This window comes from Corvus kubaryi, unplaced genomic scaffold, assembly GCF_017639235.1.
Source record: "Corvus kubaryi isolate FWS band 111438036 unplaced genomic scaffold, C.kubaryi_AGA036_p1.0 37396, whole genome shotgun sequence".
NCBI classification, from domain to species: domain Eukaryota; kingdom Metazoa; phylum Chordata; class Aves; order Passeriformes; family Corvidae; genus Corvus; species Corvus kubaryi.
The window spans coordinates 15735994-15763260 of record NW_024581135.1 but is presented as its reverse complement, the minus strand read 5'-3'; the positions used below and the strand labels follow the sequence as shown (position 1 = coordinate 15763260).

The 27267-nt window shown below is 54.2% G+C and overlaps 3 protein-coding genes across 4 annotated transcripts in view; 1 reads left to right on the top strand and 2 right to left on the bottom strand.

Annotated features, from left to right (window-relative positions):
• The window catches only part of ABCB6 (ATP binding cassette subfamily B member 6 (Langereis blood group)), a 7116-nt gene extending 718 nt beyond the window's left edge, over positions 1 to 6398 (top strand). The window contains exons 2-20 of the mRNA XM_042041063.1: positions 361 to 892; positions 1427 to 1564; positions 1848 to 2037; positions 2245 to 2337; positions 2594 to 2786; positions 2866 to 2987; positions 3069 to 3178; positions 3267 to 3332; positions 3468 to 3593; positions 3682 to 3758; positions 3863 to 3926; positions 4023 to 4108; positions 4214 to 4271; positions 4451 to 4555; positions 4957 to 5131; positions 5425 to 5537; positions 5649 to 5743; positions 5923 to 5991; positions 6081 to 6398. Coding sequence (XP_041896997.1) covers positions 377 to 892; positions 1427 to 1564; positions 1848 to 2037; positions 2245 to 2337; positions 2594 to 2786; positions 2866 to 2987; positions 3069 to 3178; positions 3267 to 3332; positions 3468 to 3593; positions 3682 to 3758; positions 3863 to 3926; positions 4023 to 4108; positions 4214 to 4271; positions 4451 to 4555; positions 4957 to 5131; positions 5425 to 5537; positions 5649 to 5743; positions 5923 to 5991; positions 6081 to 6207 — 2523 coding nt within the window. The 5' untranslated portion in view covers positions 361 to 376 and the 3' untranslated portion in view covers positions 6208 to 6398. The remainder of the gene's footprint in view (positions 1 to 360; positions 893 to 1426; positions 1565 to 1847; positions 2038 to 2244; positions 2338 to 2593; positions 2787 to 2865; positions 2988 to 3068; positions 3179 to 3266; positions 3333 to 3467; positions 3594 to 3681; positions 3759 to 3862; positions 3927 to 4022; positions 4109 to 4213; positions 4272 to 4450; positions 4556 to 4956; positions 5132 to 5424; positions 5538 to 5648; positions 5744 to 5922; positions 5992 to 6080) is intronic.
• Positions 6399 to 6721: 323 nt separating this feature from the next.
• ZFAND2B (zinc finger AN1-type containing 2B) lies at positions 6722 to 12605 on the bottom strand. Of its 2 annotated transcripts, none has more exons than XM_042041072.1 (9): positions 12493 to 12605; positions 11662 to 11756; positions 11102 to 11233; positions 10314 to 10465; positions 9753 to 9860; positions 9514 to 9583; positions 8895 to 8971; positions 8182 to 8263; positions 6722 to 7925 (listed from the first exon to the last, which is right to left on the bottom strand). In XM_042041072.1, the coding sequence occupies exons 1-9, from the start codon at positions 12545 to 12547 to the stop codon at positions 7887 to 7889; spliced, it is 810 nt and encodes a 269-aa protein (XP_041897006.1). In that variant the 5' UTR covers positions 12548 to 12605; the 3' UTR covers positions 6722 to 7886. The 2 variants fall into 2 exon arrangements, with proteins under 2 accessions (XP_041897006.1, XP_041897007.1); XM_042041073.1 differs by having other exon boundaries at positions 8182 to 8260; positions 12493 to 12604.
• A 443-nt stretch (positions 12606 to 13048) lies between these two features.
• On the bottom strand, positions 13049 to 27103 carry RETREG2 (reticulophagy regulator family member 2; the record flags this gene model as incomplete). The annotated part of the gene is made up of 9 exons (XM_042041070.1): positions 13049 to 14489; positions 15227 to 15362; positions 16241 to 16335; positions 16665 to 16802; positions 17583 to 17667; positions 18993 to 19128; positions 19848 to 19878; positions 24587 to 24693; positions 26919 to 27103. Coding segments are annotated over 9 exons (1638 nt in total), but the record flags the coding sequence as incomplete, so codon positions are not given.
• Positions 27104 to 27267: the final 164 nt, after the last annotated feature.

The window sequence follows — 27267 nt, the reverse complement described above, 5'->3', positions numbered from 1 at the left end:
CCCCCCGCCCGCACTGCCGCTGCACCCCCGTTGCTCCCTCCCACCTGAGACTGGTCCCAGCTTCACTCTGCCTTTCTATCCCTGCGGCTCCCGCTGTCATGTCCGAGGGCATCCCCAGGGGCTGGGTGGCTCTGGAGGGCCCAGTGTTGTGCTCCCGTCCAGGGCACACAGGAGGTGTGGCCATCCCCATGCAAAACTGGCCCTGCTTGCATGCACCGCTGTGTGTGTGCTGCATGCAGCATCTCCTGTGTGTCCATGTCCAGTAGTACTTGCCCCTGCCCCATGAGGGTCCTTGCTGCTTGGCCGTGCTGTCCCACTGTGAGTCCTGAAACCTTGCCTCGTGCTCTCTTCTCTCCGCAGCTGGTGACCTGCCAGGATGGCCGTGCTGGGAGGCTACTGTGAGGGCAACAACTCCATCACCCAGGCCTGGGTCCAGCAGGGCTTCCAGCCCTGCTTCTTCTTCACGCTGGTGCCGTCCGTGCTGCTGAGCGTCTGCCTGTTGCTGGGCGCCCTGCAGTATGCCTGCTACGCCCGCTTCAGCCGTGCCATGGAGCCCAAGTACATTCCCCGCTCCCGCCTCTACCGCATCCAGGTCCTGCTGTCCCTGTTCCTGGCCCTGCAGCCCTTTGGTGGGCTGCTGTGGCAAGGAGTGGGGCTGAGACGGCTCTATGGGTATATGTTGCTGCATGCCTGCCTCTGGACCCTCAGCTGGGGCTGTGCCATTGGCCTCCTGCAGCTGGAGCATACCCGGGTGCTGGCCCATGACCGGACACGGGGCCATGGCACTGTCCTCCTCCTCTTTTGGGCACTGGCCTTTGCTGCTGAGAACCTGACCCTGGTGTGCTGGAGGAGCCCTCTGTGGTGGTGGGCACTGGAGGACACCAACCAGAAGGTGGGCTGGGGGGCTGTGGGCAGGGAAACAGTGCTTTTGAGGGAGGGAAGGGCTGCCACATGATGGTGTGGGGATGGAGTATGCATATTATGACCTGCCATACCCAGGGTGTATACAGTCCTGGGTTGCACCCACACATCTACCAGATGTTTCAGTCCCAAGCCCAGCTAGCACACACCTCTCCATGCCCCCACCCAGCTCAGCTCCTGCTTCTACCAGGCCCAGACCCAGGTGCAGAAGTAGGGGTGTTTGCCTGCTTCCCACAGTCCTTTGCTCCCTGCACCCCTTAGGGTAGGTGCACCAGCCAGAGGGCATGGAGCCAGATGAGGCGGGGAGGAAGGAGGGAGGGGGTCTGGGTGCTGCCTGAGGTGCTGTGCTCAAGCAGGGACTCCCACTGAGCTGCATGGGCTGTCCCCTGGTACACTGCACCCCATCCCCATGCCCTGCTCATTGTCTCTCTGAGATCATACCCATCCCATGCCCAGGGTTGTGCAGAGGTCCATCTGAGACACTGAACTCTCACTCTCCATTCAGGTGCAGTTTGGCTTCTGGCTGCTGCGTTACATCTGCACATTCATGCTCTTTGTCCTGGGCATGAAGGCCCCAGGGCTGCCTCACAAGCCCTACATGCTTCTGGTGAATGAGGAGGAGCGGGATGTGGAAAACAGCCAGGTGAGTCCTGGGACTGAAGCAGTTTTAGGATATAGCCAGGAGGGCGCTGCGGATAAAATGGAAATACAGCTGCCCTGGGATCAGCATCTTCAGGAGATGTGGGAGGAACAAGGTTAGGGCTGCCTAAGCTCCCTGCTTGCTGTCAGTAGGATGCTGTCAGTCCTGTTTGGAGGATGGAGTAGGCACTCTGGAGTGGGGCTGGTTTTCTTGGGATATTGTCCAGGGCCATTGCCAGCTGGGTTGGGGTGCCAGGGCAATGACTCCTTGGTCTGCTCTCCCCCAGCCACTCCTGACTGATGCCAGCAGGACGACCTCCACCTGGAAGGATTTCCGGAGGAAGCTGCGGCTACTGGTGCCGTACATGTGGCCGAGGGGCAACCACCTGCTGCAGGGGCTGGTGCTGTTCTGCATGGCACTCATGGGGCTGGAGCGGGCCATCAATGTCTTCGTTCCCATCTACTACAAGAACATCGGTGAGGCACCTGGAGCTTGGTGTGTGAGGCTCGCCACAGCCTCACCAAGTGCTGGGGGGTGTGCAAGTGACCTGGAGGGCTGTGGGGGTTTGGCAGGAGCAGAGTCCAGGGGGTCAGGGTCCAGCGCTGGCTGCTGGGGCTGGTTCCCACAGGCACCCTGGGATGCTCCCTGTCCCTCCATCCTCACCCTTGGCACACTTCCCACAGTGAATGAGCTGACAGTGGGCGCTCCCTGGCACACCCTGGCCTGGACTGTCTGCAGCTATGTGGGGCTGAAGTTCCTGCAAGGTGGAGGTGCTGGTAAGGACCACTGGGAAGGATGGGGCACTGACGAGAGACGATATTGAGCACATCATACCAGTGCTCGGGTGGCCAGGGAAGCCCATATGCCCCATCACTGCTGCTCTCTCTTGGAATCAGCAACCAGGGCTGGTCCCAGGTTAGGGAGAGTGAGTGGACTTCATCCCAAATCCCCCTTTCCCAGCTGGGCTTTCTGAAGTCGGCTGCATGCCCCAGTGGGGCTGATCTCAGTTGATATTTCCATGTTGCCCTGCAGGTTCCACTGGCTTTGTGAGCAACCTGCGCACCTTCCTGTGGGTGTGGGTGCAGCAGTTCACCAACCGGCAGGTGCAGGTGCAGCTCTTTGCCCACCTGCACGGGCTGTCCCTGCGTTGGCACCTGGGGCGTCGCACTGGTGAGGTCCTGCGTAGTGTGGACCGGGGCACCAGCAGCATCAACAGCCTGCTCAGGTCAGAATGTGCCCATGGGGGGTGGCCGGGCAGCCCCACCGAGCTGGGCTGATGCCCCATCCCCCTTCCCACCCCCCAGCTACATTGTCTTCAGCGTTGTCCCCACCATTGCGGATATCGTCATCGGCATAGTTTACTTCACCTCGGTCTTCAGCGCCTGGTTTGGCCTCATCATCTTCGTGTGTATGAGCCTATACCTGAGTGAGTGGGGGGATCAGGGTGCAGGGCTGCCAGGCTGTGGGGTGGCAGGAGCCTTCCAATGCAGCTTCCTCCTGTCCACAGCTCTGACCATCTTCATCACCGAGTGGAGAACCAAGTACCGTCGGGACATGAACAGACGGGACAATGAGGCCAAGTCCTGGGCCGTGGACTCGCTCCTCAATTTCGAGACGGTACTGTAGGCATTGGGGGTGGTCACTGAGCACTGCTTGGTGCTGCAGGGCACTATTTGGGCACTGATACCAGCTCTGTGTCCTGTAGGTGAAGTACTACAATGCAGAGAGCTATGAGGTGAACCGCTTTAACGACGCCATTGTCAAGTACCAGGTACGGGGTGCTCAGCACCTTTGGGGGCACCAAGGGGGAAGAAGTTAAACCTCACAGGCACCTGTGGGGATGATGGAGATCACCATGGGTCTGGTTTGGAGGCAGCAACATCCCACAGGACCTTGTTTCTTCCAGGTCTCAGAGTGGAAGGTCAGTGCCTCTCTGGGCCTCCTCAACCAGACCCAGAACTTGGTCATTGGCCTGGGGCTGCTGGCGGGGTCCCTGCTCTGTGCCTACTTTGTCACCGAAAACAAGCTGCAGGTAGGGCTGGTGCCAGCCTGTGCAGACCCCTGCTGAGGTGGGGCCCTGGGGCTGGTGGTTACGGACCCCTATACCCTGTCCCTTCCAGGTGGGAGATTTTGTCCTCTTTGGCACCTACATAATTCAGCTCTACACACCACTCAACTGGTTCGGGACTTATTATAGGTAATGCTGGGAGCTGTGGAGGTACCTGGTGTCCCCCTCTCTGTGGGTGACTGGGTCGGTATGTGCTCCCCCAAACTCTTCCCTCTGGTCTTTGCCCTCTTCAGGATGATCCAGAACTCCTTTGTGGACATGGAAAACATGTTTGAGCTCTTCCACGAGGACCAGGAGGTGGGTGCCACCTTTCCTGGACCTTGCTCCCTGGCTCAGCCCGTGGTCCTGCCCTGGGGATAGGCTGGCTCTGAGGCTGCACCTCTCCTTTGGCAGGTGAAAGATGTGGTGAACGCCAGCGACCTGCACTTGGAGGCTGGGCAGATCGAGTTTGAGAACGTGCACTTCAGCTACATGGATGGGTATGGGGCACTGGGCACAGGGTGGGACAAATCTGCTATGGGATCTGGCACAGGACTGTGGGGCCATGGAGTGGCCCTGAGCCCCTCTCTATCTCCATCTCCCAGGAGGGAAATCCTGCAGGATGTCTCTTTCTCTGTGATGCCTGGGCAGACCCTGGCTCTGGTGAGACTGGGACCTTGAGTGTGCATTCACTGTGGGAGGGAAGGATGGGGGTAGAGAGGCTGGAAAATATGAAGGTGGGAAGGACAGACCCCCAGCAGGGCCAGCCCTTTCCTGTCCAGCCCCTGGTCTCCAGGAGCTGGGAATTTCCAATCTCCAAGTCCCTTTACCTTTGTGTGCAGGTGGGACCTTCAGGCTCCGGAAAGAGCACCATCATCCGTCTGCTCTTCCGCTTCTACGATGTGCGGGGTGGCTGCATCCGCATTGATGGGCAGGACATCTCCCAGGTGAGGGGGAGGGCCTCCAAGGACTGGGGGGGGGACACACCAGCTCATCTGGGCCTAGCAGCACTGCTCGGTGCAGGCACTGGCACCTCCCCAGGGCAGGGGTGAACACACAGCCCCCACAGCCCCTTTGCAGGCTGATGGCTGTGCCAGAAATGGGCTGATGGCGTGACTGCAGGACCCCAGGCTGAAATGCTGGGTACTGACCAGGGCTCCCTGGGAAGGACTGGGGCACTGTCAGGGCCTCCCGCTGCTGGGTGGAGATGCAGCTAAGCCTGCGGTGCAGGGTGACCCTAGAGCACCTTTCAAGGAGTGGGGCTCATGGTTGAGGGTAGGATTGGGTTTTGGAAGGATCTTTGCATTGGGTGTCCGTCTGCCTGAGCCCTCTCCCCCCTGCCTCCCAGGTGAAGCAGGCTTCGCTGCGTGCTCATATTGGGGTGGTGCCCCAGGACACGGTGCTCTTCAATGACACCATCGCCAACAATATCCGCTATGGACGGATCCTGGCCACGGACCAGGAGGTGCAGGAGGCAGCCCGGGCTGCTGACATCCATGACCGCATCCTTTCTTTTCCTGATGGTGAGGCCCCCTGCAGTTCCCTCTATGTTCCCCTGCCATCCCAGGGTCCTCTAAGACCTTCTAGCTGCCCTCACGGGCATCCTCGGGTGACATCTCCCACGGGGACACCTGCACAACTCTGTGCCTTGCTTTGCTTTTCCTTGCCTTCTTTCAGGGCTCTAGATCAGCCCCTGGACAGGGATGGGCTGAGGCTCCACCACGTGGCTGTGTGGTCACAGCAGGACCTCCCAGGGCAGCAGGTCCCCATCTCCACAGGGCACCAGCACAGCACATTTCTGCTTTTGTGCCTGCAGGATACAACACCCAGGTTGGAGAGCGGGGGCTGAAGCTGAGCGGGGGTGAGAAGCAGCGTGTCGCCATTGCACGAACCATCCTGAAGGGTCCCCACATCATCCTGCTGGATGAGGTAACAGCAGCGGCCCCAGCCCAGCCTTACCCAGCTCTGCAGCAGCCCTATGTCCAGCAGCTGCCCACACTGCCTCTATCCCTTCCCCATGCTGTGTCTCCCCCCTTGCAGGCCACATCTGCACTTGACACAGAGACTGAGAGGAACATCCAGGCTTCTCTGGCCAAGGTCTGCGCCCACCGCACCACCATCGTTGTTGCACATAGGTAGGGAAAAGGGGAAAGGGCTGATCTGGGAGGTGCTGGCCAGACCCGCACAGAGGGGCACACAGACCTGCCCCCTGCTCAGGAGGTGAGAGCCCCTGGGATTGCAGCTCCTGGCACTGTGCAAACCCTCAGGAACCCTCTCCCCACCAAGTCAGGATAACACCCGCTTTTCTCTGCAGGCTCTCCACTGTGGTGGGTGCAGACCAGATCCTGGTGCTTAAGGATGGGCACATCGTGGAGCGAGGGAGGTGAGCACAGGGACAGAACTGGGGGAGGGGATCCCCTCCCTGGCTCTGGGGCCAGCTCAGGACTCAGCATCCCTCCACTCTCCTTACAGGCACGAGGAGCTGCTGCAGAAGGGAGGTGTGTACGCTGGCATGTGGCTGCAGCAGCAGACGAGGGACGAGGGTGAGAGCAAGGAGCACCATACTGAGAAGCCCCAGGGCAGCAAGAAAGGGTCATGAGCATGACCAGGAGGCTCTGCTGTGACACTGACTTGGGTCCAGGCCCCCACACTGCCTGGGAGTCTTTTACTGACTGCACACTGGGGCCCTGCCTGCCCTAGAGCTGCAGGGGCTTGGTTGGACACTCCATTACATTTGTACATGTTTGTTTTGCTGTTGTGTAATTTCTTAAACCAGGTCCTTCCCAGGTCCATGCCTGTGTGCTCTGGGCAGGGTACACGCCTTCTGGTGGGGGCAGGCAGGGTTAGTGCCTGTGCCCTTGGGTCAACCGGCAGCTCTGCCATGAGGTTGAGCTCCTTGAGCTTAGGTGGGCAAGGGGCTGAGCAGGCTGTCAGTACCTGCCCCATCCCCACACAAAGGGCTGAGCTTGGCAGGGCGCTGCACCCCAACAGCAGTGGAAAAGCAGGGCAGCTGGTGTCCCCTCACCCCTATGTGCCCCCCACTTCAACCACCATCCACAGAGATGTGCCACTCTGGGCTGGACACCAAGTGACTGCTCCCTCAGGTACCTCTGTACCTTGTGCTATGATCCAGCTTTTATTTTCTCCCAAGCAGCACTTTGACAAGTCTCAGCATTCCCTGGACCCAACCTGAACCCCCCTCCCTCAGCTGCTCAGAGCAGGACAGCCCAGTCCTGTGCAGAACCAGGCACAGCCCAGCAGTCAGGAACAGTTCCAGCAGCAGGTGGGAAAGCAGCACAGCTTTGCATGGCTGCAGACCCCCTGCAAGAGGCCAGCAGGACAAATCCCCCCCACCCAACCAGGCTCATGGCTTTGTTTATAAGGAGGGGTTCTGTGCTACTACTATCCAGGAGGGGATCCCTGGCAACGCAGCTGGAAGGAGGGAAGCATTCCTACCCCCAGCAGCATTTAAACAAGGCCCTGTTGAAGTTTAGGGCAGCAGAGAGCAGCCAGCAACAGGAAGGCAACTGCAACCATCCCGTGTGAGCGACACTGGCATTCAAGTCACCGCCAAGGTTACTTATCATATTAAACCAGAAATGCAATGCAGCTCCATTCAGTCTCAGAGAGGCCTTGTGCCCCAGCCGAACAGGGTAAGGCCCAACGTGCTCTTGTGCATGCAAACAGCAGGGAGGCACAAGGGTGTGGGGAGCGGGGGAGGCGCTGCCTTCGCGCTGCTGGGAGGCTGCACATTCAGCCGTGCCATGCCCAGGCAAGAGACCACCCCAGCCACATTTGCTCTTTGCTGAGGAGCTGGCACGGCTCTCCCCAGAGCATGGAATCCAGCCCCCCACTACTGCAGAAGACAGCTACATCCCAGCTGTATGTCTTGAGCAAGCAGAGATGTCCCCACACGGCTCTGCCCTCGCCCCACAGTCCCAGCAGTATTGGGACATGGCGGTGGCAACTGTGGGTAAGTGCAGACCCTGGGCTGCTGCTTGCTTTGGTCAGTGTGTGTCCAGCCTTGTTCTGTACAGTCTTCACCTCCCTGGGAGCATCAGGAATTTGCTGCACTAATTTTATATAGGTACTAGGGCTGAAGTGTCAGTGTATATTTGGTGGCTTACAGCTCCCAGGGAGATGAGCTGTCCTTGGCAAGGGGCTCTTGTTACCAGTGTCCAAGCCAGAACCCCATGGCATCCGTGTGGGAGGCCAGAGCCACTCCTTGGGTCACAAGTGGGATCCTATGTCCGCTGGCACACCCTGCCTCACACCTGCCTACGACATGCTGCAGTTTGATGGCTTTGAGCCGTGCGCCTGGAACAGAAAGATGCACACAGTGAACAAGGGAAAACAGGCTTCTTCCTCTCTCCTACAAGAGGGCACATCCAGTGCCCAAGTTCCGAGAGCTGTGTGCTCAGCCACTGCCCCAAGGCTGGGCTGCCCTCCTGGTGAGGAAACCCAGCATAGACAGAGCCCAGAGGAAGGAGAACCCAGGGAGGCCCCCTCCCTCACACAGCTGGGCCAGGATCAACCCCACGACAGCACAGAGCCCATAGCCAGCCTCACTCACCTGCCGCTGTGACTGCTGGTACTCGGCTTCGCTTGCTGACAGTGCCTGGGCCAGTGCCAGATCCTCCTCCTCCTGTGTGCTGCTGGGACAGTGGTGCATGGTGTGCCCCAACCTCCCTCAGGCTCACCAGCCAAGTGCTCAGAGCCCTTCTGGGTTTCAGCATCTCACTGCAACCCCCTAGCACATCTAAGGGGAACGAGCAACTGAGGATCACTCTGAACAGGCATGGGGCTGGGGAGGGAACAGAGGATCCAGCTGGGGCTGGCAGCCAGGAATCTTGGCCAAGGAGAGCCATGTTAAGTCCAGTCTGTAAGAGGGTGCTTTTAGCAGCACTGGGCTCTGTGCCTGGGGACATGAGCTCCTAGCTGTCCTCCATGAACACCTCTACTCCACCTCTCACGCTCTGGCCAAACCCATTAGCTGGGTTAGTGGTCAGAGAATGGTTTGCCCTACTCTGTGTGTCAGTCATTGTCCCCTACCAGCACCCCTAGGGCTGAGGGCCTGCTTGCTGAACAGAGTTCCCTCATGGCTCTGGACTCTTCCTTTTTTCCCCTGTCAGCTAGAGAGGCATCATATGGAAACACGTGCTGAGAGGAATGTTATCCCAGAGCCACATGATGCTTCCCCAGGCACCTTTCACCTTTCACACACAGGGTGGGTTCACACCACACCACACCACATCACATCACACACCACGTGTTTTGGGGCTGTACCTGGGTGGCTGTGCTGAGCTGCGTGCTGACTCTGCCAGGGACATCTCCAGAGCTCGCTGCAGTGCCTCTTCCTCACTCTGAAACAAAACACCTTGTCACCAGCTTGGCCAGGGTGGGGGGCAGGGGGCAGCCCTGAAAGCACATGTGGCAGGTACAGTCTTTCCTGGCCAAGAGTGGGCAAATCTCCTCTCTCCAGGAGGCCAGACACAGCCAAGGTGAAAAACTGGGGCCCTGGACAGAACGGCAGTGTTCTCTCCCTGCCCACAGGGACACATCCCTGCCTACTAATGCAGGAGTATGCCAAGAATACCAGTGGAAAGCAACTTCCAGTCTCCTCCTCCAGCTTTTGCTTGTACTACAGAAAGACAACACCCAAGGAAAATGGCTGGTGCACTTTGTCCCTTTGGGGAAAGCCAAGCACCAAGTGCAGCTGAGAGCTGTCATCTGCAGGCACCAGAGCAAGCTCTGATTTCCCACAGAGCATCCAGGATCACTGTCTTCCAGGGAAGGCCCAGCTAGGAGCACAGTCACCTACAGAGTGTGGACTAGAAAGCACTTGTTGCAGTCACTTCCTAGAGGGCACAGAAACCACCCCAAATGCCCAGGCCAAGCCACTCACCAGCCCGTTCTGCAGCATGACAGCTGGAGGGGAGGTGCTGCGAGTCTGTGACGCAGCTGCTCTGCTTCCCCTGCAAACAGAACAGAAGCTAGGTTATTGTCAAGGCAGGGAGCCCTGGTACAACTACCAGTCCTGCTGAGGCACAAGAAGCAGTGAACTGTCACTCTGGTGTTCCACAGGGAGCCAAGCTGAGCCTAGTCATGCCCACCTCAGAATTACAATTCAGGCCATCACCCTACCTGGCAGAGGCTGGAGAAGAGGAGCTGTCTGCTGGCCGGGCAGGTCTGCTGCTCGATGCAGTGACTATTTTGGAGGAGGATGCCTGGGCTCTGGTAACTGCAGCATGCCTAGGACAGACAGGACACCTATGAGAAACTGTTTTACCATCATGAGCAATTCCTAGGCATTGAACACCATGGGAGATGAAGCTGGATAAGCAAGACACCTCCCTGGCTCCTCTTCCTCCCATGTTGTGGCTGTTATTCCCAAGAGTTTCAAGTGCTGTTTCTCTCCCTGAAACCCTGTACCAGGATAGGCAGAAACCACTGGCTACAGAATAAGGGGTTGGGGAAAGAAGCAAGAGCAAAGCAGTCAACAGGCAGTACTGATAACTTTTGCTGCAGGAGAGATGGTGCATACCGCTGTGCTTGGCGCTGCTGGAGGACACCCCGGCACACAGGGCAGGGTGTGTGAGAATGCAGCAGTCCCAGACAATGGGCCAGGAGATGGGCTTCTTCCCTGTCACCTATCTGGCAAACACAGCCCCACCCCTGCCAGACTGTCTGTTCCCAGGCCCTCACCCTGCTTTGGAAAGGGGACGCCCTGCCCCACTGCAGTCATGGTCCAGGGGGTGCCGGTGCTTGAGGCAGTAGTTCTTGTGGCACTGGTCACAGATCACCTTCATCATCTCCTTCTGCTTGCAGCCAGGTTTCAAACACTTGTTGGTGAAGATCTGAAAGATGACACAGCAGTGGTGAAAAGGAGCATGTGCTGCGGGGCTGGGGCTGTCCCTTCTCTCCATGCCAGGCTCTGGGCACTGACCAGCCTTCCCCACCAGTGTATTTCCTGCAAGGCTCTGAAGTTTGTCTCTGAATACTGGCTTTCTTTAGATAGTTCATTAGTAATTCACTGGTGCTTCAGTCTCCATAGACAAGGGTCTCCACAATCACAGAATGCACAGCAGGAAAAAGAGTGCCTTGCCCAGGGACTCCTGCCTTCCATGCCAGTGCAGTGGGGACAGCCCAGAGCATTCCAGCTGCTGCCGGGCTGGATTCCTGCAGGGCCAGCTCCCTGCAGCAATTTCATCTCCTGGCAAGATGGGGTAGCTAACTGCTGATTGCATTTTCCTAATAGCAGCATGCAGTTTCCCATCCTTATATCCCAGGTGGCTGCCCAGCCCCACTCCATTACCACCTTGGTCCCAGACTGCCTCCACAAAGCCCTGCGGATGCGTACACCTCCAGCTCACCAACCCTCCCTGACATTAGCCTGTGTCAACAGAGACAGCACCAGGCAGGGCTAGATCTGTGTTGTTTTCATCCCATTCCCAGGCTCCATCAGTGACCTGGCAGAGCCACACAGTACATACCTTGCGCTTGCGTTGTGCAGGGTCAGACTTGCAGTCACGGTCAATGTGCTCACCCACCACAACATCAGGCATCTCCCCCCGCCTCACAGGGACCGGGGTGTTGCAGAGGGGACATACTGGGACCTGCACATCCTGCAGAGACAACAAAAGGGAGCTGGGAGCAGGTAACTGGGCAACCTCGAGTGCCGTGCAGTCATCTCTCTCCCTTTCAGGACCTGCCTACCATGGCTTCCACAGCTTCAGCTGCTGTTTGAGATCTTGCTCATGACCCTCCAACCAGCTTGCACAGCAGGTGCAGAGGCACGGACATACACTCTGGGAAGGGAAAATGGTATGGCTGGGAGATGCCCAAACCATTTCGCCCAGTGGGAAAGGGAGGGCTGGACGTTTGTGGCACTGAGATGCAGATCCTGGCTTTCAGGGACATCCTCAGACTCAGTATACATCCCAAGGGGGACTGCTCAAGTGACCAAAGTCACCACAGATTATTACGACCAGCGGCTAGAAAAGCTCAGTAGCTCCGTGTAGGAGGGTGGATGAGATCTGCACTCTGCACTTACCTTCTTGTAGGCAGAAGTGCAATCGTGCTGGGCGTAAGCGATGTGGTCGGTGCAGAAGATCTGCTCGCAGGCATCGCACTTCAGGGGGAGGAAGTCTAGGAGCAGGGATATGGCATGGGCAGAGAACATAGAGATCAGCACAGCCCAGCCGCAGTCCGGGGGCCTCCCCGACTTCCCGAAGGCACAACAGTGACCCGCGGCAAAGCCAGGGCCGCACCTCTCATCCCTCAGCACGGAAACAAAAGGGCTACAGGTTCACAGCCACATCTCCAGAAATACCAAAGGCTCCTCCTCAAAACGTGCCGTCCCCGAGATCAGGAGTAGCATCCTGAATCACACCGAGTTCCCCGTGGGCTGCCAGCCTCAAACCGGTGGGAAGTGATGCTGCCACAGCCGCCACGGGGTTCGCCACCGGGATAACCGGGGTATGGACGGGCCCAAGCGGCCCCGCCGCGTGCGGCCTCCCCAGCCTACAGCACCGAGGGCCGGCAGCGGGGATGTCTGCCCGGGCCCTGCCCCGCTATCCTCGGGCAAGAGCCGCTGTCCACCCGGGTAGAGCCACCGGCGGAACCCCCGGTCTACCGCCACGGACAGCCAGCCCCGCCCTAGCGGGGCACCCACGGGCAGCGGGAAGGACAGGGACCCCTCCGCCAAGGGCAGCACGGGCGACACGGCCCTGCCTTTAAGCCCCGTTACCGAGCGGGCGCCCGGCGCCGCCCCGCCGCCTCCCCGCAGGCCGAGCTGCCCGGCCCGTGCCGCCCAGGCCCAAGCCCGCGGCCGTCTCGCCGGCGCACGAGCCGTGCCCGCCCCCCGAGCACCCCCGGCGCTCACCCAGGCGCTGGCAGGCGGGCCAGGAGCAGTGCGCGCCCAGGTCCGGGAACTCCATGGCGGCACTGCCGCCACCGGCGGCCCCGCCGCGCCCGCTTCCGGCGGGGCGTCACGGGGCGGGAGCAGGCACAGCCCCGCCCCGGCACAGCCCCGCCCCGCGGCTCCGGACGGCCCCCCGCCCCTCCGCGTCCCCTTCCTCCGGCAGCACCCCGGGGATCCGTGGGAAGAGCAGCTCCAGAGACCTGCCCCGGCGCTGAGGGAAGGCTCAGGGCAAAGGCGGAGTCCACGAGGGCCAGCGCCAGAGCCATCCTGCCGTGCCAGGCCAGCAAGATGTGTCTCTGCCCCCAGCTTGAACTTTTCTCTCCATCCTTCCTCCCCTGCCCCAAGGGGCACAAACCACGGATCCTGCCGTGTAACAGAGCTCCTGGCTCTATTCCAGCCACCTCGGAGTCTCCAGGTGCCATGCTACGATGCCCAGCAGAGCACAGATGGGGTGCTAGAAGGGTCAGTGGTGCGGAAGGCAGGAGATGCCACGGCAGCAAGAAACTGGAGTACTGAACAGGGCCAGGAGTGAATTTCATTGATTGCAAAAAAATTAACTCCACAGCCACCCAGTAACAGAACTCAAATGAGACAGGGAAAAAAAGCAGGTATCACCCAACACCCTGTTCCAGCAGTGACACAAAAGACAGTAGCAGTCTGCAGAAGGGGTCTCTTTGCACAACACCCATCTGCCCTTGTCCCCTTGCTACCCTCTGCTCCAAAGACCTCTTTCTCTTTGCTAACCCCTGAGATCCACATTTGACTGTGCACCCCATCCCTCCCCCCAGACAAAACCAATGAAAGTTAAAATTATTTACATTTTTAGCCATTTAAAAACCCAATAAAATAAGATTGCATATGTCCTACTGGGGATGTGGGTATTAGCAGCAGCTACAGCTAGCTCGGTACTCTGCGTGCAAAACGAAAGACAAACAGAAGACAGACCGAAATACTGCACCATTACTAGGAAGCGTTTGCTGGGGTTGGTGTTTCAATTGTGGCATAAGGCTTCTAGGAGCTGGCTCCTCCCCAGCTGCAGGGCCTCCTGCTCAGCCAGTGAAGGCCAGGCTCTAGAAGGATGGAAAGGATTCATTATTCCAGACATAGCACATTAACACTGATGCGTTTCCATCCCAGTCAACACAAACATCTAAAAACCCACTGCATGTTCACTCTGTGAGTTTTTCCTTCTTTCCAGTGATGATAGAGAAAAAGGGGGTGCACAAATAAGACCTAAGACATAGATGCTGCTGTCATCACTGCCTCCTCCTCATCTCCTTGCTTTGGCAGCTCAGCAAGCACGTGAGAGGAGGATGATGGAGCAGCCTCCTGTGCCACCTGCTCTTCTCCGAGCCCCAGCTCTACATCCATTTGCTCCAGCTCCTCCTGATCCAGTAGCTCAAAGTCATCTGCTTCCTCCTCATCCTCTGGTGAAGCTTCTGTCTCTGTCTCCACCACTTCGCTCTCTGACAGGTGTGCTTGGAAGCTCAGTTTCTCTTCAGGCTCGGTGGGGAGGAACTCAGAGAGGGAGGGCCCTTCACTGGCCTCTGAGGACCGCAGGAGGGCAGAGAGGGTGTTCTGCACCGCTGTGGTGATGGCAGTGGTGACGATCTCCTCGCTCAGCGTGTTAATGCAGATGCCCAAGCCTGGGGCAGGGACAGTCTTTGGCTCTGCGTTGCCTCCTGCCGCTTGCCCACTCCCATTGAAGTGCGTATTTACAAAATGGAGAGGAGACGTGAGGCGAAGGATGGAGAGGTCAGAGTCCACGGCCTCCTTCTCTGCTGAGTCCAGCTCACAGGCAGCGTGGGCAAGTTCAGGACCCAGAGGCACACCAAACACGTCTTCATCACTCTGTGGTCCCAGGTCTCTGGAATGATATTCTTCCACGGATGGAAACTCTGCCAGGTCCTTGGAAAACGACTCCTCTGGCTCACTGTGCAGGCTCTGCTGATCCAGGTCTGAAAGGCACCAGCATTAAGGTACAGGTTCCCTCACCTTGACCTCTCACCCACCTTACCCCAGCTGACACACCACAGCTGACTTTCAGGTACCTTCCCTATCCTTGGAGCACAGCAGGAAGAGGTCTGCAGCTATTCCCTCCTGCCAGTGGCATGATTCACATGGAATGTTTCTTTTGTGATCCTGTTCTATGTGCTCTGTGCCCAGAGAGGACTTCCTGCTCCAGCTCAGGCTCTCTGCATCTAGAGCCCCCCATTAAAACCCCCAAGGTAAGGGAAACTGTGTTTACAGCACGTCACCTGCCTGCTCCTTCCCAGACACCCAATTAGCCACATCCAAGTGATTACCCCCATGTTCCTCACCACTAACCAGCCCTTCTCTGAGCTACTAAGTTTGACAGGATGGGGTGCCTGACCTGTTTCACCCAGCATCACATACAGGTGTGTGACTATCCTATTCAGTTATTTCTGTGGGACTTTGTGGGTGGCCTTGCTCCTTTGCTGGAGTCACAAGACAGCATTGCTTTGTGGGGCAGTAATTAGAGTCAGATGTCCACTCAGGACCAGCTTATGATCAGCCATGAAGTCAGGGCATGCTGCACTGCTTTTCCTTCCTCCTTTCAATGCTCTTCCCATGCAAATAGCTGGGTTCTCTACCTGCCCTCCCATTTGTAAGACCCATTGTTCTCGGCCAAAACACCAAGGATAAGGGGGCAGCAAGATGTCCCATCATGTACCTTCAGAAACGTCCGTCAGCTGTGGGGTAGTAGCCCTTGAAACAGAAAAGCCCCCACTCTCCAGGATAGAAGCCTCCTCATCAGAGAGCTCAGAATCTGTGATTGACAGTGCTAGGGCAGTTTTCTTCACATCCACCTGCATGGGATGAAGGCAGAGAGACAAATTCCTGTGTGTCTAAGTACAAGTACTGCCTATGGGCACCTCCAGACCTTCCAGGCAGAAGTCCTTGCTGGAGGGACAGTATGCTGGCAAAGTGGTCCCTGCACTGGAAGGAAGGGCAGTCTCAGCTCACTGGCCCAGAGCTTTGCCTGCTCTCAGTGAAGAACACAAAAGAGGCAGCACAAGATGGGATGAGACTGTAGGAGTCTCAGAAGGCTTTGATCCTTCTTCCTCTCCTGGGATCACCAAGGAGAACACCCCTTTCCCTTCTGCATTCACACTGAGCGCAACGAAGCCTTCTACAAGTAGCAGTGCTATCCACATTCCTTTGGAAACAAGCTTCCCACCTCACAGCCCAGCTACATGCCCAGAGCTATGTGAAGAAAGATGCTTGGTTTGTTTCTGTGGTGCAAATATAGAAAGGTCACACACAATCTGTCTGAAAGCAGAGAACTGTGTAAGAGACACTAGAGCTGCTCAACTCCCTTTTCCAGTTTTGAGGAGCCCCTGCACATTATACCAGGGGTGTTCATTTCTTCAGGAGACACTCACATTCTCTGAGCATGAAGCATAACCATCAAAGTAATTCTGAGGTCAGCAGGAGGCTGGGGTATGGCTGGCCCTGTCCTGCTACGGCGTCACCAGCTCTGTGGCACCAAATTCTCAATACCCAGATTGGAAACGATGGCCTTCATCAAACACATGCCCTTCTCCCCTTAGAATTCTGCAAAGAAGTGATTTATTGCTCTGCCGTGTGTTATCATTGTTGCTGTACTCAGACCACCCCTCGGCTCCCAAGCTGCTATAGACCAGACAAGAGGGACTGGCTCCTGCCAATCTCTTTGTGCTCTTACCACTGGGGAAAAGCCTGACAGCTCTGCTTCACTCTCACTCTCCGTCTCTGCTGTTGGCTCATCACCTGCTGCAGGCTCACTCTTCCCTTGTCGCTCTGTCAGAAAGAGAAGAAAGGCTTTACATGACACTGAATGGATTTTCTGCCTTTATACATCACTTTCCCTTACTTCTGCTACCCTGTGGAAGAGCACAGGGTTCCTGGAGACAAGCATAACCTGTTGCTCTCATGTGCTGTTCTCAGGATCACCTGGGAACACACAGTTGCTCTCCCCATAATCCTTAAGTTTCCACCTCATTTTCCCTATTCCTCTGCAGCCTTTCACCACACAGTGTTGGCAGACATGGTTTCCTATTGTCCTTTTTCTACAGCTCCACCCTAGGAATACAGCACCAAAAAAAGCCAGAGAGAAGGTAGGTCCTTACTCTTCTTCTCATGCTTGTGGTGCAGCGTCTCTGCCTTCATACTGTAGTCCAGTTTCATCAGGACAGGCTCCAAACGTGTGTACATCCTCTGGATCAGCTCATGGTAGACCACCAGAGGCCAGAGCAGAATGCTGAGCACTGTGGACATGGAATGCAGGGAGTGTGAGAGACAGACCAAGTACAACCCAACTCTTCCTGTGGTGCAACTGAGAAAGTCTGCATCAAGGGAAACATATTTCAATGGCATGTGCTTTCCCATCTGACTGCTCAAAAATCCTCATCCATGGCTCTTCTTACTCATTGCAAAGCTGCTTGATTAACCAGGTTTAACTGCCAGATCTCAGATAGAATATAGATTTATGTTAAGATGAAGTGTAGGCCCTTCTCTTCAGCCACTGCACTCCAGCCCCAACATGCAATAGAAGTCCTGAAACGAGCTTAAATGAGAATTAAAACTAATTATCACCAAAATTTTTATAAGGGTAGCAGCATAGAGCTCATATGCAGATGTGCTCACAGCAGAGCACCAGAACAGAATTATTAGGGACTCACGATGCAGTGAAAAAGGTCTATTTACCCAACATGCAGCTTTGTTAACAACACTCTCGATATGGATTTGCTCACGTTAGGAACTGAGAGACTGTAGCTCCCTGCTTCCCTGGAGCCTCGGCCAGCACAGCCTGAGCTGTGGGCAACTGAGGGCACCAATGTTTTAGTCACGGCTCCCTCTCCTGCCTTTGCAGTTGTACTGCATGCACGCACTTACAGAGACTTCCCGGAACACATTCCCTGTATATCGATTCATCACCTAGCACAGATCCCCTTGAGAAAACTACAAATCTGCTTTTACCAGCCTATCAACAGCACAGTTAGGTCATGTCTCAGCTTAAGTCAGACAAGAGAGCTGCTTATACTCACAAATGATGTAGGAGATCATTATGCCTGGAACATAGTGTCCAACTACAGCCAGAATCAGGCAGCCTGAACAGACACTCATGCAGAACTGAAGGAAGAGAGAGGAACAAACAGAAGTGACAAGAGGGAGAGAAACATCTATGCAACCAATGCCAGAAACCCAGTTAGTACAAGATGAGGGATGGTCCTAACCAAGTCAGTCAGCCAGCTCTGCACCAAGTACATTCAGGTGCTGACGGTCACAACTTGGACAGCTCAGTTGGGTTAAGCTGTAAGCATTACAGGTTCAAGCACAGGATGACCAAGGTAACCCAACACCCAATAAAACAAATCAAAACTTTATCAGACAGTTCTTTATGAAGTAAATTACATTCCTTGAGGATAGGATGGGATATTGCCAATTGCCACTTGTACATTTCTCCTGTAAAGCTCAGCACTTCAGGAGAAAACTGTCCTGTCCCGACACCTGTTACAGAGTCACCAGATGCTGTGCCACTGCTGTGCCATAAACCAGCTGGCAGAAGCATTAGCAGAGCCCATGCTCCCATCCGACCAGGACCTCCATCCCCTGGAAAAAGTGAAGTACAATGGTGCAGCCCTGATGGCTTGTCTGACATTCTCCTGGGGCGAGGGGGCAAAGTGAGAATAGACAATCTGCAAACCAGGGCATGGGTTCAGATATGGACAAAATCCAGCAATTAAGAGTTCAGTTCATAATGGAGAGGGTCTGCAAAAGCTAAGGTTCCTCTATGGGCTTTGCTCCCAAAGAATTCACTCTTTATGGGCATCTTTGGACCTGGTCTTCTACTACCTGTGGCTGGGACAGAAAAGGAGTAATTAGCAGTGTTAGAAACCCACTTCTTTTGGCACACTGAACCCCAGGAAGCCTGACACAATCCTAGTGGTTGGTCTGTCCTACTTTTTGTGATGCTAAGCCAGCTCCTCTCTACAAACCCTTTCCAAACAACATATATCACAGCCATTAGAACATGTTTAATGACAAGTTTCCATGCACTCAGGAACAGCACTGTGTTTGGATTTTGCTAGCTACAATCTTGGCTAGTGAAATAGGACCATCTTAAGAATTGAACCTGTGAAAGGGCCAGAGACTGTAGGCTTCCCTTTTTTTCTCCCCAGTCCCAATCTAAGAGCTTCCTTTGCACACTAAGAAATGAAATTAAGTACAGCAAGCCATTCACAGGAGGGGTTAAGTTCAGCTCCAGTTTACAAATACTGGAAGTCAATTACTCATTATTGAAACTTCCCATGGCACAGAATCTACAAGGAATGAACAGCAAATATTGGACAGGGATAGCAATTGTAAAAATATTGAATTTACATTCTTCCATCTCTTAAGCCACTAGTAATGGAAATAAAAGCCCCTGCACAGAAGAGTAGGTATCTCCAGCTTACCTTGGCAGGATTTTGCCTCTTGTACTGTAGCAGTTCCTGCAGGTACAGCCTGAAGGTGACCCAGCTCTCTGCCAGACAGTGGCACAGCTCAGGGACACTGAGCAGGTGAGGTTGTGCCCCTGAAGTCACCCCCTCACTAGAGACAGACAAGAGCAAGAAGACAATCTTTGAACATGGTCTGTTTTCCTGGAGTGGAGGAACAGCTGCACCAGGAAGCAGAGTTCCCTACCAAAGGCTTGACAATACTGACTGCATCTTCAACTGAACTACAGAAGATGCTTGATTTGGAGACAGTTTTTCCCCTTAATCAGGAAGAAAGTTAAGAGACACCTGAGCCAAGCAGCGGCAGATACCATGCCACAGAATCCCCATGCCACAAGCCCAAGATGCAAAGCAGTTTACTCAAAGCCACACAGAGTAACTAGTTATGTGGCACCCTCTGGCACCAAGTCCAAGGTAGCCAGAGAGTGGTGCTCAGACCTACAACCAGAGCCAAGGATGCAAGCCATGCCACCAGAGAGAGCAGCCTGCAGAAGTCAGTCTCAGTGATTTCCTTCTCTCTGGAGGATTCTTAAAATAGTTCAGGACAGATCCAGGGAAGAAACCTAAGAGTTCCTAACATCAGAAGTACTTGAGTTTTATTGCTACTGAAAGAACACTAGCTTTCCCCGGAGTCTCAAACAGTGGCTCCTGAGCTGATAAGCAGCTCCCAGTGCAGAAGTCACTAGCAGTGTTTCACAGCAGGGGCCATGCAGTTTATTCACAACAGGAAAAAAAAGGACAGGTGAGATCACCATACTAAATTAAGGTTTCCCCACTCTCCCCACTCACCAAGGAACACATCTGCGAGCTTACCTCTCTCCTCCTGGCTCCTCTGATGGCTGTGCTGTAGAGAGAACATAGCAGATTAGTCAGCCAAGTGAAAAATAAAACCTGACATTTTTACCAGTTGAACAGAGCAGAGCTGAAGATGTATGATCCTTAGCTGGGGATGGACCCTGGGGACCTTCTTTGTGCTCTCATGCAAGCAGGAATCGCTGGCTTGCAGCCTGAGCTTGGAGGCTTTAGCGAAGCATGCCTGGAGACTTGGAGCAGCAGAGCACTGATCTCTGGGCACCCCAGCACACCTTGCAACCCAACACACACATGGCAGGACACTCATATCTGAAGTGTATCCTGGTGTTAACATGGGACTCTCCGCTCCAAGGATCATGCAGCTTTTCCTGGTGTCCCACATGTCTGGGCAGTGCCATTCCCACAGCGGCTGCCAGCACAGTTTTGGAGCTGGGCAAAGCTTCAGCTTCCATCTCGGAGCTAAACATGGCACCAGGAGGTCTGAGCTGCATTTCCCACTGACCAGCCTCGTCCTTGGCAGGATGCTGTGTACAAATACCAGAGATGTCCCTGCTGTCTCCATCCTCTCCCATGGAATTAAGTAACAAATAGCAGTCTTGTGCATAATTTTCTAATTTTAGGGCTCTTTTATATCCCCTGACAGCCTTTTGTGCCAGGCACAGATATAACTATACTCCTAAGGTCCGTCACTCTGGATAAGAGCAAGGGAAAGGCTCTCCCATTCCTCTCTGCACTGAACCCAGTGAGGATCAAATAGGGACTTAGTTCATGCAGTACTGAAGAGAGGAGCAGTGTTTCAATAGCAGAGGTCACGTATGATTATGCTCTGCTTTTAGATACATTGAGGAAATAAAAATTCTACGACAACTGAAATTCATGAGCCTGGTTGCTCACAGATTTGGATATCCTGGCAAGCTGACTGGTGTCTCAGGATGTACAGGGCTCAACCAAAGCTCTTCTATCAACACAGCCTTTATAAGTCTCCTGTATTTAACAATGCCCTGTTCATGCTGTGATAGCTCGTTGAGATCTACCCTCCTGTACCAGTCCACCCACTGTCCTAGAGCTGGCAGGGGCTGATGTATCTTTGATGCTGTCTGACCAGCAGCAAACTCGGTGCATGAGGTTATAACCCTAACCCTGTCCCCCCCACTGCATGTCACCATGTAAACAGAATTAAAATAAAGGAGAGTTTATTTTCAGAGACCAGGCTTATAGTCAGAAATGGGTTAAGGAAATGCAACTTGTGCAAAAAGGGGTTTGAATCCTCCTGGAGTCACCAGCCAGGCACAAAGCCCAAGAGTAGCAATGACTCCCTCAGGGGAATGCACCGAAGAGGCAAACAACCAACCATCACTGCAATCACCCAGTGAGACTTCAGACTCCATCCAGCTCAAGCCACAGAAGAGACCAACTACTGCTTGTAGCAGCCCTGCCACTGTTCTCCCAAGACACAGGATGTTGGGCCAAGTCTGCCAGACTCCTCCTCCCGCTGCAGGCACTGCACCAGCCGGCTCGCGCAGTGGAGCAGGAGGCCAATCACCCAGGGAGGAGGCGATTCTTTGAGAGCGTGACCCAGATTTCCAGTAATCAGGCCTGACAAGAGGAGTCAACTGCTCTCAGACTGGGCTGTCCATTCGCTCTTCTGCCCAGAAACATTTGGCATGGCGGATGGGGCAGCTCACGGAGGAAGCCTGGGCTGCAAAGTGAATATTATGGATGCAGCTTCACCCCCACAGGGCAGCTGCTTCCCTCCTGCAACTGCCATTGCTGTGTTTTGTTATTGTGCTCAGGAATCTAAAGCTGCTTAATCGCAGCACACAGAAATCCAGCCCTATCTCTAAGCCTCATCTATCACCTGTGCTAAATCACCAAACACATTACATCTGGCACTAGCCAGTCTGTGAGGGTTGGCTACACCAGCTGTACAGTATATCAAACGAGGTGCTGGGATGCTCGCCACCTCTGCTGGACAGATGTGCCAGCACACAGTAAGCGGGATGGCACAGGAACCCCACTCCTCTCCGACTGGTTGCAGTCATCCCAGCCATCCAAAATACGCCAGCAGAGGGAGTGAAACAATTCTCCTCAGTTGATCCTGAAGGTTTCAGAGACACTTTGGGGAGCAGAACATTACAGCAGGCTGCAGGGTCTTCACGTGATCTCAGCTATCTAGCAAAACACAAGCTGTCTTTAAGATCAACAGTATGTTGCTTCCTGTAGTAGAGTAGTCTGCCTTCTGGCCACTGTAAAGCATTGGAATCTTACACTAGTTGCAAGAACAGCCCAACCCCAAAAAACCCAGAGCATTTCCAACAGGAAAGGGTCCCTCAGTTAAGGCTTAACTCCAACCTGTGCTGAAATACTGTCGAGCACCAGCACAACTAAGCTGGCAAGCAGGACACCCAGAGCTGGCCTCAGATCATCAATAACTGGCTGAAATCGTTCTGTCAGCATTTCACACTGGACTGTGGATTAATACAAATCACTTGATATACACCAGACTCTTCTGAGAGATCAGACAGCCATGCAGGAGTTTAGGTTACATGTTGGTACTGACAAACTATTGCTGATGGATTCCTTGGCTCTTACAGGTTTTCAACACTTCTCCAAGAGACATTCTTCATCTGTATGTAAACTTTAGCTAGAAAGCAGGGGCCCTTTTTAAGGAGTACTAGCATTCAACGGCAACAAAACTTTTGCTAGAGCTCTTCCACACTGCGCTCTCCTGCACTGACTGAAACACAGCTGCCAAACAGCAAGGCTACAGAAAACATCCCTACTTGATACCCATTTCAGGAGAAATTGGAGATGCTTCCTAAGTCCTTAAATAATGTTTAAGTAGAACTCCATGTAGATATTGAGAAAATACCCTGCACAGGAGCTGAAAATATGCAGTCCCTTCTGAAAGGGCCTAAAAAAGTCGCACAGCTTGATGCTATTAGTGTGACCCTGATCACAGTGTGTGAGTAACTGCAAAACACATGCTGAGGTTTTAGCATTCCTTCAGAAGTCATCTTAGAAGCAGTCATCTGAGACACACGTGCTGACTCTTGTACGTACGTGCTGACTCTTGAAAATATGGTACTGACCCATCTCCCAGAACTCCAGAAAAGGCTTACAGGAAGCACTAAGGAGGTAAGCCACAAAGCTACAGCTCTGCTTCAGCAGGAAGTGAGAGCCAAACAAGAACCCCTAAGTGTTCAGGAGTACCAGTTCAACGGGAGGCCCCTCAGGAATGCAGAGCACCATTCCTTCCTTGTGGAAGCAAAGGAAACACGGTCCAGTGGACCATGTCAAAATCAGGGCTGTGACCTAACCAGGCACATCAGAAAGGTGTCCCTGTTCTCTGCTGTCAGCAGCAGAAAAGCAGGAAGGAGTGAAATATGTGAAGAACACTGAGGAGAGGCACAGTCGGATGTGCACTGACTTCCAGCAGAGCAGATGGCCTAGGACGAGCCTAACCCCTGGTGCTGCAGTTTTGTTTGCTTTTCTTTTTTATTCCTCATGGCTCTGCATCATATAAATAGATTTCAGTATGAATTTCCTATTTCTTCTATGACAACACAACTTTTACAGGCCAAGTACTTGCTGGAATGATTCCACCCCCACCTGCTTCAATGACACCATTCTGTACTGGACACCAGACTTTCGCATTTCTGGACATGTTTCAAGTGAGGTGGTTTGGGTTGGCTTTAAACTATTCCCTTTAAAAACCAATGTGAATAAGCAGGAAATTAAATTGGCCAGTTCAGTTTAACTGCCTGGTTACTTGAACCACACAGAACAAACAGTTTCAAGACTACAGCTGTAACATATCTAATCTTATCAGGATTTCTGTGAAAGCACCCTTTAAGTCAGTACCCTTTTAGGTCAAATAAAGGGCACCTTACAAACACACATATAGAGGGGCTTTCATTCAGAAACTCTCCCTGGAGTAGAGGGGCAGGGATGGAGGGCCCTGAGCTGCCTTTGAACAGTAGCAGTAGATACAGTAGGAAGGTCTGGGTTCCGTCATTTAATAAACTCCAAAGAAGGAGGCACTCGAAGCAGACAGCAGCCAGTCCATGTCTATCATCTTTATGAGGCTATTCCTCTTGCTGCTTTTGTGTCTAATGTTGGCACAGACCCTTCAATAAATGGGAAAGATAAGACAGGTGATCAGACTCACTGATTAGCTGGAGATCAGATGCTGTTCAGTACAGGTACAATACACTAACTGTTGCTGCTGCCAGACCTCATCATCCACTCTGCTACCTGCCACAAGAAGTGGCTCACATTTGCTCTGCTTCTTTCAGGGCACAAGCCCACGCTGAACTTAACTAAAACCAATACACTTTCATCCCCTCCTCTCCTTCCCTCAGCTCAGCTGGCCATACATGCTCAGACTTGAGATGATCTTTTTGCCACATTTGCAGGAGAGAAAAGACACAGCAGAAGCACATGATCCCTGTCACTAGCTTCCCTGGCAAGCTAGCTGGGCCCCTTAGCCACTCTCAGAATGAGCCACTCCCAGCATTTCTCAGCACTGGGAGCAATTCTCCCCCATGCCCAGAGCATTAGGATACATCCTAATCCTCTGACACAGATAAGAAGCAGCACCAGTATCTGGGCCTGCAGTTAAAATAGGAATAGGACTTACACTACTGCTAAGAGAGTCCAGGAAGGGCCATAGCCATAGCCCAGCAGCTGGTAACGCTAGAACTGTGTCACTATCTACAGTGCTAATCATCACATACCTGAGAAATCAAACAGGAACCTGGGTTTCCACTTCTCCAACAAGAGGATGCCAAGAAGGGACATGCTGAGGAGAAAGAGGGGTCTCAGGGAGGTGGAGGAAAACAACCTAGAAATCAAACAAGAACTTGTTAGGCAGTGAAAAGACAGCAAATTACTGCTCTTGATGAGCAAATAGATATGGCTCGAAGCAGAAATATCCAACTGCTATGGGCTACTGCAGCAAGCATTGTACTCTGCAGACACCCACTCACACCACAGCACATTCTCAAATGGTGCCTTTGCCCACCACCAGACAGCTGACTCCCTGCCATCTCCCAGTGCTCTCCTCCCCTGCTTCTGAGCTCCTCCCTAGGTTGCAAAACAAAGCTAATGCTCCCCGGACAAGTCCTTCCAAAGCCTCAAGGTGGAGGCACTAGATAACATAAAGACAGACTGCTGTAGCAGAAAACTGTTTGCAACTCGGCCTGTTCGCTGGAAACCTACATCCCATTTGTCATGGCAAGGTCCAGCATTACAAGCAGGTAATGCATCTTGCCATTCTAGATACCCATTCTCTTATCACAAACCTCCCCCTGTTTCACCAGAGCCTAGCCAGCACTTAAATCGTTTAGTTGCTTTGTGACATAAAACCTTTCATGTCCCTCATCCACATACTGGATCAAGCCACTTGCCAGATCACAGAATACTACTCACACACAGCTGGGCAATGCCACTCAAAGAGTTTATCTCCCCACTCCACAGAGATTCAATAGCAAAGGTGCCAGGGTGGCACTTGTGCCAGCAGTGGCTGTCTGCATTCATCCTTTTCTCTAGTTCAGAGGAGCTGCTTTTAAGTCACTCCAGAAAAAAAAAAAAAAACAAAACAGGGAAATGCATTCACCTTCACCTCTTTAACGAACATTCCTTTCCAGGAGGGAAGAGCCGTTTTGCTTTTTTACCCTGCTCCTCTTCAGTGAGTGTTTGCCAGAAACTAATGTCAAATACACCAAACAAAGACTGGAGTCAGGGAGAATCTCACAGTGCAGAGCAGGGAGGGGTTCCCACCAAGCCACAGTCACAGGTAGAGAACCTGGAAGTGAAATGTGCCTCACTGGGCAGCACAGAACAAAAGCTGCACTTTCCATGGGCTTACAGGACCTTTAACAACCTAAACAACGTTTGTATTCCTTCTCATTAAACAGCAATTCTGTAGCTTAACACATCATCTCAGGAAGGATCTCCTCCTATTCCATCTCATTTATGGATTTCAGTTAAAGGATGCTGGCTGAATCCTCCATGGGACCCTAAATGATTTTTCCTCCTCTGCTGTACTTAAATCTCTCTCTGCTGTCCCATATTCTGGGCACTCTTTGCTCTTCTCAACCTTATCATGCACAGCCCCTGGGCTGTCATTGTCTACCACCCCTGCCATCTCACCTGCACCTCTCCCCCTCCTTCTCACTTCATAGCTCTGCTCTGAGACTTTTCAGGTGGTAGAGTAACCCAAAAAAAGTTTATGTGCCTGGCTACCACGTACACCTCTGATAATTGTATGGATGAGGAAACAGAACATAAACTGCCTCATCAGAGAGACTTCAAAGGCTGTTCGGTCACATACTTTTCCCTCCTCTAACTTCAGAATCTGCCCCTTCTTATTTCACCTGCAACCAACCTTTAGCTCTTTCCCTGGCCACTTCTGACCTTTTCTGCTGGGAAAGCCACTGACAGAGCGTTTTCAACAGTAAAACTGACTCACTGTTTATACAAACAAACAGGATGTTTTTCATTCCCCTCCACAGCTGGGCTCTGCCACTCACACTCCCATCTCCTCATGCTGCTGCCCCGCGGAGAGGCAGAGAAGGGAAAACAGGAAAGGTGGAATAATCTCACACCAAAACCGAGTGAAAAATCAGCACCTCCCGGGAAAGATTACCGAGCAGAAAGGTTCAAATAAAACGCCGCAGGGCAGCTGCCGATGCAGGAGGCCGTGGAGATCTCTGACCGCAGTTACTGAGTGAAACGAACTGATAAAAACACGGATGCAAAAATTAAGCAGAAACGTGCCTGGGCGAGGCTCCAGTTGGGCCCATCTGCATTTTATTATCGCAGGACAAGGCAAATCCTCCTGGCACTTTCTCCCCTCAGGGAGGGGCCTGTTTATGCCTGTCAGAGGAAAACAGCGCGGCTACTCCCGGCTATGCATATCCCACGGCGGTGCGGCTGCGGGAACACACACCGCCGGAACCCAGGGACACCACCGCGGGCCCCAAAGCCGTCGCACGCTGCGGGCACGGGCACGAACCGGACGGGCGGCACCGACAGCCCCCGGTCCCCCTTCCCGCCCCAGCTCACCAGAGGGCCCCGCCGAGCGCGGCCGCGGTGACCAGGCTGTGCAGCGGCCTCTCCCACACCAGCAGCCGCTGCGCCGTCGCCAGCGCCGCCTCCCAGCCCCGCAGCCGCTGCCGCAGCGCCGCTGCCAGACGCGCCGCCGCTGCCGCCGCCGCCTCCTCCTCCTCCTCCTCGGCCGCTGCCGCCGCCGCCGCCCCCGCGGCGGGGCCGGGCGCCCGGGGGGTGGGGGGGGGGGGAGGGGGGAGAAGGCGGAGATGCCGCTGTCACCGGCCCAGGCGGGCGGCACCGCCTGAGGGACCGGCGGCCGCTGCCGCCCTGCGCGTGCGCCCGGGGACGGAGGAGGCGGGGGGGG

Bases quoted from the DNA above. Each gene is read 5' to 3' on its own strand.
- ZFAND2B (XM_042041072.1), bottom strand. From the start codon at position 12,547: ATGGAGTTCCCGGACCTGGGCGCGCACTGCTCCTGGCCCGCCTGCCAG. The intron at 11,234-11,661 runs GTAAGTGCAGAG...TTGTCTCTGCAG, and splicing joins GCACTTCTGCCTACAAGAAG to GATGTGCAGGTCCCAGTATG. The intron at 7,926-8,181 runs GTGAGTGAGGCT...TTTCTGTTCCAG, and splicing joins ACCAGCAGTCACAGCGGCAG to GCGCACGGCTCAAAGCCATC.